This window comes from Armigeres subalbatus, chromosome 3 (genome assembly GCF_024139115.2).
Source record: "Armigeres subalbatus isolate Guangzhou_Male chromosome 3, GZ_Asu_2, whole genome shotgun sequence".
NCBI classification, from domain to species: Eukaryota; Metazoa; Arthropoda; class Insecta; order Diptera; family Culicidae; genus Armigeres; species Armigeres subalbatus.
Genome location: NC_085141.1, coordinates 176,511,001 through 176,529,038, shown reverse-complemented (window position 1 = coordinate 176,529,038; position 18,038 = coordinate 176,511,001). Strand labels below are relative to the sequence as shown.

At 36.3% G+C, this 18,038-nt stretch overlaps 1 protein-coding gene across 4 annotated transcripts in view; it reads right to left on the bottom strand.

Moving 5' to 3' along the window:
- LOC134225082 (uncharacterized) overlaps window positions 1–18,038 on the bottom strand; it is a 273,215-nt gene that overhangs the window by 226,558 nt on the left and 28,619 nt on the right. For all 4 annotated transcript variants that reach the window (XM_062704868.1, XM_062704869.1, XM_062704867.1 and 1 more), the window contains one exon: window positions 4,164–5,720. In XM_062704868.1, the coding sequence (XP_062560852.1) occupies window positions 4,164–5,303 (1,140 nt within the window). In that variant the 5' untranslated portion in view covers window positions 5,304–5,720. The remainder of the gene's footprint in view (window positions 1–4,163; window positions 5,721–18,038) is intronic.

The following is an 18,038-nucleotide window of genomic DNA, read 5'->3' as shown; positions in this document are numbered from 1 at the left end:
ATTTGCAGCACCGCACTCTAGATCAATGTCCGTGCGTTTGTTTTGTATTTCTCAACAGCTGACCCAAAATTGTGTTCTAATGATTTTTTTACATTTCCCCGTTAAATTCACCAACTTTTTGTATATACAAACCTTGCGAATCTCAAAACGAATCGATTAGGGAAAAAATCTTGCAAATCGGCCAACCCGTTCGCGAGTTAAATCGTCAGGAAGTAAATCTCAACTCATTTTTATTATATACAGGGTGTCTGCAAATTATCCGTACTACAAGACAGGTTTTTAAATATGTTTTGGAATAAATTAAAGAACCAGCATGCATTGCATGTTATTATAATAGGACTACATAAACCAAGCTGAATCTGTTCACATTAAAATGACCCCTGCATCCTGAGTTGTACGCCTTCGATCGTGTTGGGAAAAAATCACGATGGCCGCACGTTTCTATACAGATAATTTTCACACATTTTTGACGATTGTGACATGATTTCAAATGTCTCGATAATATGTTCGGTGTTTTGATGGCTGTTGATTTCAAGATAGACCATACCGAATGATAAATTCAATCCAAATCGGGTGAGTAGGAAGGCAATTCCTTTTTGTTCGGAAAACCGGAAAAAAGCATTCACAAAGATTTTTTTTATACATGAAATGACGTTCAGTGTTCTCAGAATAAACATCTGTTAAAGCCTGCTGAGTTGTTTTGCCCATATAGCTACCGATTCAGTCCATTATTGTCTGTTTTTGATTTGTAGAAGCAAACTATCAAAATATGTACGGATAATTTGCAGACACATTGTAGAAGAAGATAAGAAAGTGTTCAATCCCCGATTTGTAAAAATGACAAGTTTATAACTTTTGAAGCAGTTTTCCAGCCGTACAAGGATCATGTCGTCCATTAAGACACTATTGAACTGGCTCACAAGACATTATATTTACAACTTTAATAGATATTCTCTCCCATTATCTCAATCTTAATCACATAGATTGATCTGTACAATGTCATTATTGTCTTTATGGTCAGAAGGTATGAAGTATGCGTTCGTTAAATTTACTTTGTTTGTCAAAATTATTGGTTCTTCGTGATTTTTGTTCTGTGTAAATACTATAAAACTCAATGTAAGTTATGTCTTGTAAAAAGTTGAAACTGTTCGTAGATTTAGTCTATTTTATTGTCATTCCTTTGTCAAGGTAGTCTAAGACTATAATAAAAAGCTTATTCGATTCCAAATTAACTGTTATTATCTATAATGCACTATTGATTAATTATGAGTCAGCTATAGGATTCACTTTTCGGTGGGAAAGTAGAGCTTCATCACGCCTATTCCCTAGCTATTAGTAAAAAATATCAAGAATGAAGCCGTCATAGGATTGTTCATATACCATCATTATAATGTGTGGTATTTTTATTATGGCACTTCGAAGTGAGACATAACAAAATAAGACTGGATTTTAAAAATATAAGACAATCTCTACCACTCACCCAACGGCGCCAAATGTCACCTATCAAATTTATATAAAGCTGAATAAGTTTAAATTTCCGAATATTAGGACAGCACAGAAAAAGTGCGTTTTTATTCATAACGAAAGCGAAAGACAAATATGTTCCAAATCAATCAACTTATTACTCGTAATACTTGAAATTGAGGAATCACATTTAAAAAGCTTCCCAATTTGCATATGCCCCAGTCAGTAACAGTGCTTCTCTAGTATGTTACAGAGTAGGAAGGCTACATCGAAGAAAAACAATCCCAGACATCGTTCCTTGGAAAGCAGCGCTCGATAGCACATCCCACGTTTCAATGAAAAATAACACGATTAAACACGCTTTTTCGACGCGTCTACTGGATTTGTTGGGAAGGGAAGTATCAGAAATCCCTGGAAACGCACCAATTAGTGCCAGAGCGAACAAAATGTGTCTTCAAGCAATGGTGATATTGTCTGTTTTTCTATAGTTAATCGTTGCTGATCTTCCGCGTACAGCTGGAGGCTGCCAAATAATTGGCTTCGCACTTATTCTGGTATGAATCAAGTTTAATTGTGTTATGTCTAATAAAATGTACATTGCCGTCATTGTATCGAAAAAGAATATAGTTGCTTCCAATACTGCTTTCTACAAAAAGGAGAAATAGCTGATGTAGAAAAGACGGAATCAATTTACCCAGTCCAATATATCAATAAAAACAATATGAAGAATTCTATACTATTTACTCATTTACAAACTTACTTACGGGTCATGTACACCTTGAGCAACTACAGTGGTGCAAAGGGCCGACTTGAAAGATATCCATCCTGGGCAATGTCCAGCTTTTGCCTTAAGGACCATCACGACAGAGTTCAAAAATGACTGCTTCAATGACTGCCCAAGCCCTCACCTCGCGTTTTCTACGCACAAATGTAAGTTAATAGGCGATTAGGGGCCGTACACATATGACGTAAGCACTTATGGGGGGAGGGGAGTCGGTCAATATCTTACGCTCCATATAAATAAAAATTTATTTGTATGAAAAAAATCTTACAAGGGGGGGGGGTCGAAAAACCCAGAAAAATTGCTTACGTTATAAGTGTACGACCCCTTATCATATCCGAAAACCATTTTCGTTTTCGTTTGCTTTTGAAGTTTTATGCACCTAACAGCGCTATATAGTTTTGAAATTAGATTCCAACGCAATTCACATTAACCTGTTGCCGAGTTAGATTTCCATCGACTTCTTTAATTTATTTGTGGAGGCTACGTCGCCATGCGCCTGGGGGTCTGTTTCTGCTGCGAAGTCTGTCTGGGATCCAGTCTAATGCTTGTTTGCAGATTTCATTCCCGCCCCCACGTAAAGTGTGACCATCCCAGCCAAATTTCAGTTGCTTTCGGCCTCTGGTGACAACAACGATGGATGATTTACGATATACTATTTACACAGAAGGAATTCGAAGATTCAAAAGGATGTTGAAGCACACATGAAATAAAAGCAAAAGAATTCCATTAGCTGCTTGATTGAAAAAAGCCGTTGGCAAACAATCATACCATTAAAAATGACGCCCTTTACTATGACGATGATTGAAACTTTTGTAGTAATGTCAAATATGCTTATTTTTTAATGGATTTTCCTGACTTTTTAATTTTTCCTTTCCCAACAGTGAGATTTTTTTACTGTCCTATGATTTGTTCATATGTTGTTTCATTACTTTAAAATTAATGGAAATAAATGTCAATTGGTAGAAAAGAATGAATTCTATCTCCTAAAATGCTATTTCGTCCTTTCTAATGTGCTTCATTACATATTATGAAGAACGAGAAAGTCACCATCACCACTTTCGTCCTTTCTAAGGTGCTTCATTATTTTATAAAGAAAGAGAAAGACACAATCGCCGGTTTTTTCTCCAAATAACTCACCTTGAGGAGTCTCGCCGGGATTCTTTCGCAACGTGTACAAACCCAGAACTGCGCTGATTGTCCGATTATCATGCTCAAATCTCTTTTCATAATGTTCTTTGATTAGTAATATTATCGAATAGAAAAAGCCACGAGTCTTAAAAGTAGTGCAATTAGGACCTTTACCTTTTTCTACTGCGCACGAATCATTCAATTTTACAATAGTTTGACTAATACCGATGCCATTTGACTTTGTACATCTGTCAAAATTTTAGCTTACATTTTGTTATTCATTGCTGCTTTCCTGATCCATAATTTATTCTCAATCTATTTTTAGTTCTTGAGACTTATTGTGCCATGACCAGGCTGTTTAGGAAAGAGTGAATTTTTTTATTTGTTTATTGTTTTTATTTGTCTATTTTATTACACATCCTGATCTCCTGATTATGGCAAAAAGGTGTGCATTTTAGACCATCATCCCCTACTACTACAGATCAGTTCACAGCAACATCAACTACAATATGGAAAGGGAAATATTATGAATATGTTATTAAAAATATTATGTGGTTTCCTATTCGAACAGACAAATACATTTGAATAAATATGCCAAACGGTATCGTGACAACTTCAACCTGCGAAAAAATAAAAATCGTTTCGTTCTTGGCCGAGTCAGCCAGAACTCGAACAGAAGGAGACCTTTCGCGCTCCAATTAACACCAATTAACGAGCCGGTACGCACGCAAGAGAGCAAAATGATGCATTCTGCATGTTAATTAATAGTAATTCCTGTTCAACTTACGCTTGTAGTGGCTTTCATCGTCTTTGATTTGCCGGACGTCGATGGTGACAAAAATGCTCCCGCCGGCAATGTTGCGGATTTGGAGGACGATACCGTCGGTGACGCGCCCCCAGCTAATGGCTTCTTTGGTGATGACGGATCAGTGTCGGCACGTTTGACCCACACCTCGTCCAGCTCAAATGGCATCGGATTTTTGCTGGTTGAGCTGGCGCTGCTGCTGGTGCTGTCCTCCGGCGAAGCACCGATCCCAGTGCTGGAGGTAATACTGTCTGTAATTGGACGTATCTCGACCAGAGATGTGTCGAAAAACCGTTTATCCAGATGAGGGTTGGGGAAGGGCGATGATTCTGGGGAGAAAATGCTTCTCAGCGATGTGCGATCCGGACTGAACTGGCTGCAGGGGAAATGAATGGTTTGAGAGTTTTGTGCAGCCGTCATCGGTCGCAGATTGATTGACTCCGGTCGAAGCTGAGGAAGTTCACTTGCTTTGGTTACCATGAAACGAGATTTACGAACAGCTGTGGGTTCCTCTGTTATCGTAGGAGATTTTCCATTAGTCGGAGATGGAATATTCTTGGTAGCACCAACACTTGTGATATCTGTATTATGTTTGGCAGCATGGTGTTTGTCTTCTTCTTCATCTTCTTCGACACATTCGGACAACCGACGCCTCACGGCGAATGGGAGCACCGAAGGATGAACTGTCACTAAGGGGGGAAATTCTACCCGTCTTGGGCTCAGGGGGGATTTTTGACAAGCTTCCATCCACGTATACACATCTTCTTCGACATCGCTAACACTACTATCACTAGATGAGGCAATATTCTTCTTTCGCTGTCCCTTACCCGAGTGGGGAGGTTTCTTCACTGGGAGACCATGATCATCACCGAAATCACTATCCGAATCAGACTTGATGGTTTCCAAGTCCTGCATTGATTTCTCAAAGATATGTTCAAAGTCATCATCCGTCATCGGACTAACCGGAACATTTATCGGTGACTCATCTGCCATTTCGTCCTTGACCTCGTCGTCGATGAAGTCTACTTTTTTCTTGAACTTCTTTTTGCCTTCGTCCTTATGTTTCACACGTTGCAACTGCTTTTGCTCTTCCAATATAACCAGTTGGTTTGCAGTTTCCATTTAATTAATGTATATTTTTAGCGTGTCTAACAAGAGTTGGTCAATTGCACAAACGATGAGATAGCACGCTCGGAAGCCGAGATTAATTAAGGTTAATTAATTTGTACTTTGTTTTCTACTGTTTTCGAATATCACAATTGGTTTCTGCTCAAGGCACGGCGACGCGTTCCCCACTACTCGGGATCGTTGATCGCCCGACCTCCGTAGATTGTATCGAATGAATTCCGATCAGCTGGTAAACAAAACGCGACACACCAGATGTAGGCTGCCATTCCCTGAGGTTTCTGTTCGTCTTCCAGGTGCAGATATTGGCGTTCGGCACATTGAACAGCAAAGAACTGCGGCAAGTCGGGAATAAAGAATCACTGGACGTTGCTTTGTTTTTACGCTTCTTACAACCATTGAACACACTTGAACCTGTGTTGCGAAGAGAAGAGGAAATTCAAATGAGATAAACATGGTATCGGGAAGTGGGAACCATTGACACACACCCATATCGAATCAACAGAACGAGCGCTTCTTCTATATTGGACGCAAGTACCTAACAGTATATCGTGTTCTTGTGTATCTGGTTAGAATACAATTTCTAAAACCATAATTACTTTTTTTTATTATATAAAATAATATATATTGTGGAAACTCTTCTTACAGTTTCAGTGATGTTTTTGAAATATTTCATGAGCCACCCAAAAGCTCAATTTACGTTCCAGCCGATGCTTTTTCAATTCGTAGTTAGTTTGGTAAAATGCCGCATAATTTAACGAGCAAAATCTTAGTGTGCGACATTTAACGGAGAGTCGGGACAGCCTTTATTATATTTGAATCACTAATGATTTTTGAATATATTGATAGATTTAATATCGTTGATGATTCCGTATGAATGTCTTTCGTACAGAAAAGTTATACCGAAAGGCTATACTTCCCCTGCAAAAATTATTTGCATATCCAAGAGTAGTTTTATCATCCGATTCATTTCGATAAACTGTAGTGATTGTAGTTGTCGTGTATACTGGTCTATAAGGTCAGTTATCAATACCACACTGTTTTTATTCACTTCACTTTAACCGTTTTTGACGCCACGCATTTGACGCGTAAGCTTGTCTCATGTTATTGAATTTGTTGCATTCAAAAATTACAGTAACAACAGTGTATTGATCCACTGATTATGGAGTCTCGGCTTATAACGCTAATAACGAGAAAAGCTGTATCACAACTAGGTGGCATTAATAATAAGAGTTTTTTTTTTTGTTACCTCCACCAGTGCAGTACACTCCATCTTATTCTACCTTATATTCGAATGCAAATCACGGCGCTGAATAGAAAGTGTACTTGCGAAACATGCGTCATAAATCCCCAAGCTCGAGCGAAGTTGACAGTCATTGTTATCTAATTTTAGAACAAGTGAACGCGACGTAATTGGTTCCCAATTGTACGTTTGGAGGTGTCGAACATGCCTTTATTTATGAAGATGAAGCCAAAGAGTAGACTGAACGTTTGCCTTCGCCCGTGCAAAACTCGGTACTGCTGTGTTCGGTTGTCACACCCGTGCGTCTTATGGCGACACAACACCAATAATAGCCATATTTATCTGTAAGTCTAACTTTCGAAATATTTTTAAACCTACATTTTGAGTCAAAACATGGAAATAGAGTGAACAATGTATTATTTTCGATCATTCACTCCCATGTCCCATATTTATCGTATCTTCAAACAAAGGAATAAAGCATATTATTCGGCAACTCGGCCGTACGAAAATCCTTTTTTTTGTTAAATATCTTGGCTGTGCATATGCACAGCACATGTTTCGAAATGGACAAATTGATATGAAATATGCGAAAAAGAATCCACGTGTCTTGGAGGGACTCGAACCATCAACCTCCTACTTTCTAGATAGGCGTGATAACCCCTACACAACAAGACCACTTAAAGGTCACGTTTGCGGATATCCAACAGTAAATAACATGTGAAGATTGGACAAACCAAGCATCCGAAAGATATTCAATTTGCAAAAAAGAGCTAATCGCGGTGGAGGTTGGTACTCGGATTCTGATGGCTTTTCCGCAAACGTGACTCTTGGTCTGTTGTGTAGGGGGTTGTGTAGGGGTTATCACGCCTATCTATAGAGTAGGAGGTTGAGGGTTCGAGTCCCTCCAAGCCACGTGGAATCTTTTTCACAAATTTCATATCAATTTGTCCATTTCGAAACAAGCCAAGATATTTAACAAAACCATATCTCATTTTTTCTATTTTTATTTTCTTTAATTTCTATATATCTATAAATCTATCTATTTTTAACTGATTTTATTTGCTAATTATCTAATACATGCATTCATCTCTTAACCGATTCAAAACCAGCTGTCAAAAGTCAGTTTTAAGAGATAAAGCCTTGCTTTCTTCAGCAAAAATGTTAAAAATTAACTTTTCCATTCAGGAAAAATATTGCACAGGTCAGGTTACGAACACTGGGATGATCTAGAGCATCCAAACTATCCTTGAGTTGTAATTTTGATGTTCTAAGGAATCAACACCACACTTTACCATATTCTGATTAAATAATTGAAATTGAAATGCTTCATGATAAAATCCTGCGCCTGTCCAGCGGTATAACAGATCTTTTTCAATATCCACGATACTCCAAACAGTCCTTGAATTCAGATTTAAATATTCAAAACGATCAACATGAAGATCTTTGATGTCTCAACTATTTTTAAGAGTTGGAATAGCTCCATGAGACTTCGTTACACCATTATAGACACATTACAGAATTCGTTGAACTTCTACGACACTCCAAGCTGTATTTGAGTTCAGATCCTAATATTGTATCCTAATTGTAAGCAGAAACGAGCTTTATCGCCCATTTCCAATTCTAACTGCTACTGTTAGAATAGTCTAGTTGGAGGTATTGGATAGAGGTGGAAAAGGTATGAAGTCCATTTCCAGTTCAAGCGATTGCTAGAACATGATAAATATAGGAAAATATACAAAGTAGGAAAGTTGAACGGGCCTGGGATTGAACCCAAGACCTCCTGTGTATGAAGCAGAAATGGTGGCCATATGACCACCAAGCCCGTTCCCATATAAAGAAGATCTACAATGGTGTAGCATGATTTTACTGAGAAAATTTTGTATAGCAAAGGACACCTCCATGTAGTACGTCACGTAGAACAATTAGCATTTTCAACACCCCTCGCCCTTCGTCACATTTCTTGTAATGAACCTCTAGTTTTTTTTTATTAATCGTCACGCTGTTCAGAACCCCCCACTCCCGTTTCAGTAAGGATGTGGCGTACTTTGTGAATGGCCACCTTACCCAAATTTCATCAAAAATAGGTGCATTTCTCGAAAAAAAAACAATCACTAGTTACCAATCTACTATTTTTTTCGATGATGGAGATTTGAAAAATTTAACTATTGATACCTTTTGGTACACAGCAGTGCACCAGAGCTTAACGTGTCGATTCGAATTTGATTGTTTTTGATGATTTCACAACTAAAATGAAAGTTTTACTGAGGCGCCTTTTGTTGACGATCTCGCAGAGTCAAATCAAAAGGGTTGTAGAAGAACTGAGAGATAGATTTTTTTTAGCAACATGTGTTATCTATTACATTTAATTCATTTTGGAATAAGTATGATAAAAAACGTTTGAAGTGAAATGTTAGTCTTAGTAACAACCACTTTCATGCAATACTGAAACCAATTATATTGTCGATTGAATGTGCTACGAGCTTTATTCAGTTCTAGGTACGCAATCCTCATTTCTTGGATAGACTGCCATCTCATGATACCCCTTGGTGGTTTCAATACTTATAGAAATGGTAAACACATCCCGAGTAGACGAAAATATCTCAATAATATCAATTGTTGATAAGATAGCAAAATTAGATATGGACATTATTGATATAAGAGATAAAATATCAGAAGACAATATCGATATTTTGCACTAAAATATCATAAGAAGATCAAGTTATGCTATTTGTAATAAGTGATCAATATCAAGTGCCATTAGTTTGTTTTTATCTATAGCATATCTTGATATTTAAATGATATTTCGGTGAAATTTTTTTATATTGTTGCCTGTTTTTTTTTTATCTCTTATATAAATTAAGTACAGGCTTCTGCCCGAGATCGTACATCGTACATGATCATACAGAACCTCAAGCTCAAAACTCAATTGCAGTTCTGATTGAGAATACTGTAATGTGTATAAAATATATGATTTATTTGGTTGCAGCAACCTTTTTTAACGAAATTGTGTTGCATATGGGTTACTATAACTTCTGTATATTATGTGTGCTGCTAGAGTTAGTCTATTACTGATCGATTATGGGGTGGCAACAATTCGCATGTACCGTCGGTCATCAAAGGACGCCGTGGACCCCGTAGACCAAGCATTATTCTATAACACTATTGACGATAAAAGGAACGAAAAAAATGTGGATGTAATGTTTGTTATCTTAATAACACGTTTTTATTTAGTACGTACGTACTGTGTAATAATGTCCAATGGAGCAATTCCAACTAACAAGCAAGTTTGAGAACCTATGCATCACTCTTTTATAGAACTCTGGAGCTCCGTAATTATTCTGGGAATACTGTGATTTTTATATAATGGTGTAATGATGTTCCATGATGCTTCTCCAACTAACAAACAAGCTTCAGAACCTATGAATCACTCTGTTGGTCTTTTAGACCTCCAATATCTGAACTCATGTATGGTACCGTAGATATTCTGGGAATGTTATGATTTGTATATACTGGTGTAATGATGTCCCATGGGGTTTCTCCAACTAACACACAAGCTCAGGAACCTATGAATCACTCTGTTGGCCTTGTAGACCTCCAATATCTGAACTCAAGAATGGTTTGGAGTACCGTAGCTATTCTGGGAATGTTGTAGTTTTCATATACTGGTGTAATGATGTCCCATGGGGTTTTGCAAGTAAAACATAAGCTCAGTAGTCTTCTAATCGCTTTGTTGGTCTTGTAGACCCCCAAGATCAAATCTCAAGAATTATTTAGGGTACCGTAGATATTCTGGGTATGTTGTATTATGCATATACTAGTGTAATGATGTTCTGTGATGTGGCTTCTCCAACTAACATACAAGCTCAGAAACCATTGAATCACTCTGTTCGTCTTGAAAACCTCCAATATCTGAGCTCAAGAATCTATCGCAGTCTCTTGAAAGGCGGCTTTCGAGCCATTTAAAGGTAAGTTTCTAAGCATCTTGAAAGGACGCTTCTGAGCCTCTAGAACGTTGGCTTCCAATCCTGTAGAACATGGTTTCCCAAACTGTGGGTCCCGACCCCCAGGGGGGTCGCGAGCGGATTGCTGGTGGGTCGCGTAGAACAAATATTAATTGCAGCTCGAATGTCGAACCTTTTGATCATTTTTTTAGGAACATAATTTCAAGTTCAAACCGCATTTTATTTAAAATATATTCATCACCACGCTATTTTAGAAACCATTTATGCCTAAAAGCTGTCCTCTTAATGAAGTAAAATAAAAACATTTTGACAAACAATATCATGTTTGTCATTTTTTGCATTTGAACATGAAGGTAACGTGAATATTTTTGTAAAACTTGCCGAAACAGATGACATTCTGATTCAATTAATGCTTAATACTACATGGTAAAATGCATTTTTTCATAGGTGGGTCGCGAGACATATAGAATTTTGCTAGGTGGGTCGCATACCCAAAAGTTTGGGAAGCTCTGCTGTAGAAAGATGAATTCCGAGCCCCTTGAAAAGAGCTTTCCGGATTTCTTGAAAGGAGACTTCCGGGCCTCTTGAAATGAGACTTCGACTTCGACTTTGAGCGACACGGCGTTTTCGGTCAAAGGACTTATTTTGCCGAAAGATTTTCGAGGCAAAACGACATTATGCCCATATGGCACCATATCACTGGTGGCCAAAAATCGAAAAATTGACTTGCTTTGAATGACGTGTCTTGTATACCATTTGAAAGAAGGATAATTCAAACCTAGATTCCCAAAATTTCAGCCCTCTGTGATGAAAACTCATTGTGCCACAGACATCAAACTTAGGAAAATTGTAAAAAAATGCATCTCAAACAAATGCAAATTTCTCAGCGAATAACGGTCCAATTTTGGAAATTAATACACCGTTGGAAAGATAATTGTCTAAGCTTTAAAATGGGTATGCTTACACGAGCTTACACGGTTGATAAAAATAGTCAAAAATGGGTAATTATTGAAAAAAATGCGTTCTTTGTCTAAGTTGGACTATATCTAACAAGCAGGGCTGAGCAGTCTCAAGAGACCACCACCACAGTTTAGTTTGGGGTCTATACTATCTGCGGAACGAGAATCCAGCTGCGCATAGCTGTGGATGAGCGTCATTTCTAATCTAATCTAATCTAATCTAATCGAACACAAACGCAGCCAGTACAAAGAAAGCATCCTGGAAAACTATTGAGTTAGATGACGCCCAATATTTTTTCTTGTCAATATTGAGGCTCACAGCATACCAGTAGTATGACATAAACTTCAAAGCGGCCAGGCCCACTGCGTTGTGTTTGCCGCAGAGATGATTCTTCGAGATGTATCGTGTTCAAGTAGTCACTTCAACATGATACATATCACGAATCTACAGGGGTTGAAGGATGCGTGGACATACCGTACCATACGCACCGCGTTCTTTTTAAGTTCTTATTTTGGTAATTGTATATAAATAAATATGTAGTGAAATGAATAACATTATGATAAGAAATTATATCAAATTTTATATATATTTGTAGAGTACAACGTCAACTAGGAGCCGAAGTTGATTCGGGATGTACATCTCTTGTAGAAGAAGCTGGAAATTGTAAAGAATTTATTTATTATTTAGAATGTTATATATCAGATAGCAGTTTATGTGCCAGGAAGTCGTCTACGTAAAGGTTGCATGGCAGGTTGTGAAGCTTTCCTTCCTGGGATGTTTTGTAGTGGGCTATGAAAATGTTAAATCAGTATGAAGGCACATAATACAATAATATAAATATATAAAAGCATAAAAATATGATTTTTTAAATATGAAAATAAGAAACATAAAAATATAGTGTAATAATAGAATAAAAATTGCTATATGAAAATTTAAAAATATGAAAACATGAAAATAAAAAATGAAGATACAAAAATATGAGTACATAAAAACATGAGAATATGATAATATTGCAAATGTTAAAATATAAAATGTGATATTAAAGTATTAAATTTTGAGAATATGACAATATAAAGATCTGAAAATAAGATAATATAAAAATATTAAAACACAAAAATATAGAAGATGGAAATATGAAAGTATAAAAAATAATATAATAAAAATATAGAAATATATAAATATGCTAATTAAATTATAACAACATGAAAGTATAAAATTATAAGAAAGGCAAAAAAATTAAAATATGAAAATTAAATATTTCAAACTACAATATGAAAATATGATATGAAAAAAATACAAATATATGAAAATATAAAAGTATAAAAATATGAACATATACAAGTATAAAAAATGTGAAAGCATAAAAAAAGGCATCATAATGTGTATATAAGTATAAAAATAGAGTAAGGAAGAGTAAGGGAAATATGATATTATAAAAATATTATAATATGAAGGTGTAATAACATGAAATTATATAAATATGAAAATACAAAAATATAAAACATAAAATATCAAATTTGAAAGTGGAATGTTCAATTTAAAGAAATATGAAACTTTGATAATATTATAACATAATAATATGAAAATTTTAAGACACAAAAATAATAGAATGTAAATATGAAATTATAAAAATATAGAAATTTAAAAAAATAAAATGTAAAAATATGAAAAATAAATATAATGAAATATGAAAAATAAGTATAATAAAATATGGAAAATAAATATTTTACGAATATATAAAAACACGAAAGCATGGCATTGCTCCGGTATATTTCGTGGACTGGAAACTAGTGATACTCATGTTTCCTTTGAAATCTCTGTTCAGATTGCTATCAGAAATCAAGGTGGGTGTAATCCTTAATTTCAATCTGTGACAAAAATGACAAAAGCATTAGAATTACTATTCCTGGTCACGCTTGTCTGTACCGTTACTAGGGAGAGAAGGAATAAGTATCACGGAGTTGGATATTGGGAAGGTATTCGTTGGGTCAGGATGTGCCTGTAGCTGGCAATGCGACCATGGTAGAACTTACCCCGTAACACACCACGAAGAGGTATCTACCCAGCATTACGGGTATAGCTGTGGATGAGCGTCATTTTGGCACGAAGTCGAAAAAAAATGGATTTTTTTGTTGATAACAATTATCCAGCACAAACAAAAAAAATCGTACAAATCAAATACTGCTTTAAATGTGGAACTGTTAAATGTCAAATTTAGTCTTAAAAATGTTACCCACTTTATTATTATTTTTGTGAAAATGGGTAAAAACAAACCGAAAATTATCATTCCATATAGAAACTTGATCTACCCAACTGGACTAAAAAGTTTTCAATGGTTTCACGATAACCTTGTTTATAATTCTCTGTTCATGTGCCATTTTACAATTTGTACCAACTATACTCAGGTATATTTATTTTCCTAATAAATATTATCTACCTACTTGCATTAAAAAGAACGGGGGAAACATTTTCAAATCATGAGTTTGTTTTCGGCTTTAACGCTAACAACGGGTACATTGTGTAGTTATTTAATGGAATAAAATCTGAAAAGAATTGTTTGTGATAATATGGAACATAGGAGCATCGTGTTACTTTTTGATCCAAAAAAATCTCAAATAGTCAATGCAACAAAAGCATTTGAATACATCAAAACAAAATATAATATTGATCTTGCCAAAGAAGAAAGACTTCTTAAAAAGTTGCAATACGTAGCACAACATTTTTACAATGCGTGGCAAAAGGCTCACCGCAAACAAGAGCGCTTTGAGAAGTACAATAAGGATTGGCTCGACGGTCATTTGGAGCTTGCAGAGTACATCGCAGAAACACCTATTTATTACATATTTCCTACAGGATGGAAATTAAAAAGTGGAAGATCACGATGGATTTAAAGGCCAAATTTCTTGATCGGAAAAAACTCGTTATTGAAAAACTGTACGAAGCATTCGGAGTACGAGTTGATCAACCCAGGGCAGGTGGAGCAGGGACCAGCACAACAGGAAACGTGTCGAAAAGCATTTTCAAATCCTGAATTACTTTTCAAAGTTTTGGACATTGACGAAGATCTTATTGTTAGATTTCGTAATATTTTAATAGTAATCAATTGCCAAGATCCGATCAATCCTAAAAAAATGGATGACTATTGTAAAGAAACATATCGGCGATATATTAAATTGTATGATTGGTATAAAATTCCAGCAACAGTGCATAAAGTACTCGCTCACGCTGGAAGCATAATAATCCATTCACCGGCTCCTCTTGGCATGTTAGCTGAAGAAGCAGCAGAATGCCAACATAAACTATTAAAAAATGTCGTACCCATCATGCTAGGAAAAGGTCACGAGTTGATAATCTACATGACGTCTTTATTCGAGCTATGAACTCATCTGATCCTTTTATACGTTCAATAAATCTAGGTAGCAGAATGCGAAAGAAAGTATCACATGAATAGCCAGATGTTGTAAAATCATTTTTAGTATTCGAAGATCTTTACAGCTCTGAAAATGTAAACACTGAAGACAATGCACTAGACGAATTAATGGATGATGTTGAACAACTTGATGATGATTTTGCTCTCGATGAAAATGTAGAAAATGAGTAGAATTGCTTGTCAATTTGATTTAGTTTTAAGAGAAAGTTAATAGGGGTATTCACGTAGCGCTTGGTATTCAGTGTATTTCTTGTATACGTGGTATATTTAGCCAAATATTTACGAGCTGGTATTTCTTTCAAAGGAAATCTGACTTACGCGACTGTATGCCGATACACTTCGATTTTGATGTGTATTTGTTTACACCGATTTAGAATACCATGTTCAAGGGTATTGATATGATATTTTTCAGAAAATAAATAACAAACGTGGAATCTTGCTCTAAATAATCGAGGTTCGACAAGTTCCTATGTGCGTTTATTTAATAAGCTCATTGCTATCACTACAGGTTGTACATGACATTTGAGCGAGGCTGCTTTTCTCATTCTTATATGCTGCGTTTTAACAGGGCAAGAGAATTAAACAACTCAGTTGAGTTCAATTGACTTGCCAAAAGTTGAACATATTCAACTTTTTTTCGTTCAAGTGAATTAAATAAAGGTGCTTACACGTTCAATTCGCGTTTAATTCAAGCGACTTGCTTAATTCACATGTCTTGTCTAGACTTAAAATTACGGATAGCACTAAATAATAGTCGAAATATATGTTGCATGCATGCATATTCATAAGTGCGCCCCTTGCATCTAGAAGTATTTTAAAAACTTCCATCTTTCATTCTCAAATAAGCTACAACCAATCATTCCAGACCATTTGAACAATATGAAATTATTCTCTCTTTTCGCTATACTTTGACATAAGAAAATATAGAACAGATAATTTTGTTCATTTACACATCAATATACAGAGTACACTGCGTGGAGCGTTCACATGAAAGCAGTGGTAAACATTTAGCAAATACGCCTTGTTAAAAATACCACCCTACATGAATACCCCTAATAATTAAAATTTATTATGACAATTTATCAATAAAAATTATGTTTTCATTTGTACAAAGCAATGAAATTTATTTCTTATTTTTGTGATTTTTTGCAGCAGTGAACACGCATGTTGACAAAAAGAAGCGACCAAATTGATGCCGTATTTCTTTGTTTCGCGATGAGATAAATATATATTCAATGAGATAGAGATCGGAACAGCTCCTTTATATTCATCCCTGCAGTATGAAAAATGGAGACAAATCATCAACTTTGTTAAAGATGTTGATATATGTTCAGTAAAAATAACGGAAACATATTAAAAAATAATCCTTTCGACTAGTTTGATTGATTTATTTGTACGGAAAACATATTTTCATAGGGGGGGGGGGGCAGATAACTTTGGGGGGGGGGGGGGGGAGGTTCGGAAGACAAATAATTCTTCACCAAAATACCTGATTGATAAAAGAATACTCTTATACGACATAGTTAAAAAAATGGGGAAGGGGTCAAATCTTGGTTACGGGGTGGTTATTGTGTTCTGCATTGCGCGGCCGGTAATAAAATTAATCAGTTCAGTGCGTGGTCTCTCTTGTTTCGAAGCGGGCTTGGTAGTCATATGGCTACTGCTTCTGCCTCATACGCAGGAGGTCGTGAATTCAATCCCAGGTCCGTTCCATTCTCCACTTTGTATCTTTCTCTTTATTTCTCATGTTCTAGCAATCGCTAGAACTGGAAATGGACTTCCATACCGTTTCCATTACTATTCCTATACCTTCAATTTGAGTATTCTAACAGTAATCTGCTAGAATTGGAAATCAGCTTATAGAGCTCGTTTCCTACATCCAATTAGAAATTCCATCAGTTACCTTCTCCTATCTATCACATTGGCAGCTCGTTAACCAAGGCGGACCTCTGCCTCTCCAACCTAACCCAGAAATTCCATCAAATTCCGCATGAACTCGTGGCAAGTGCAGAGGTATATTCGGCTTGCTTGGGCGAGTGATTGCATCATCATTTCCTCCCCCTTCCCTACATTGACTTGCATTCTGACGTGGCAGGCGCTAGTATGACCTAACAAATGAGATCACCAGTACTTGTACATTGAAGATGTGTGCTAGTCCCAAGCAAACATCTGTTGGTTCCCTGTGCAAGAACAGCTGATCTGGTCATAATGGAGTAGCAACTATGAGCAGTCAATCAAGCTCAAAAAAAAGCTCAAGCTCAATCACGACTAGCAACTACGATGTGAACAGTCAATCAAGCTAAGCTAAGCGAAGCAGACGACATTTTCGGCCATATGACCCATTCGGTCAAATGACCTATTCGACTAAATGATTTTTTCGGCTGAATGATCTACGCCAAATGACGAACTCGACTAAATGACATATTCGGTCAAATGATCTATTGTAGATTCGATTTGCTCAATTTAACCATGTACGAGGCGAGCCAGCCCAGGGCTGGCCAGGGCTCGCTAATAAAGACAAAAAAAAATTCGTCATGAATCTAATCGAACTGATTACTCATTTCGATAGGAGAAATAATATTTCAAAGAATTCAGAGGGTCCCCCTTCCTCGTGCTTGTTAATGCTCATACTAGAGCGTGGAGACGTGACCTTAAAGAATTTTTTGCAATTCCTGATCATAATATCTGGTTTACAGTTCGTCTTTGAGTCATAAAACGGCCTACTTTTCCATACCAACGAAATAGGTGCTTTAATGAACATTATGCAACTAAAAAGGGTTGCATAATATTCATTATGACACTCATTTGGGTGCATAATGAAAAACCAACATCAGAACAGTAATTACATTGCTACATTTTGCTGAATTAGCTTGGATAAGTGTTCAAATAGTGTATTCTCTGCGTCGCGTTATAAATGAAATAGTTTGATGGACATGACGTCAAAATTTTCCAAAGGCAAGTACATCTATCGCTTCACGGTTTATCGAACTATGCAATGTGGCACGGCAACATGGAATCTGATTGTTATCTGCAGCAACATAATTTATTGGCAAAAATGATCATGTGGAGTAAACTAAAATGTACAATTTTGGTACAGATTCATCATATGCAAAAAATAGCGTGTGCAACTCGTTGAA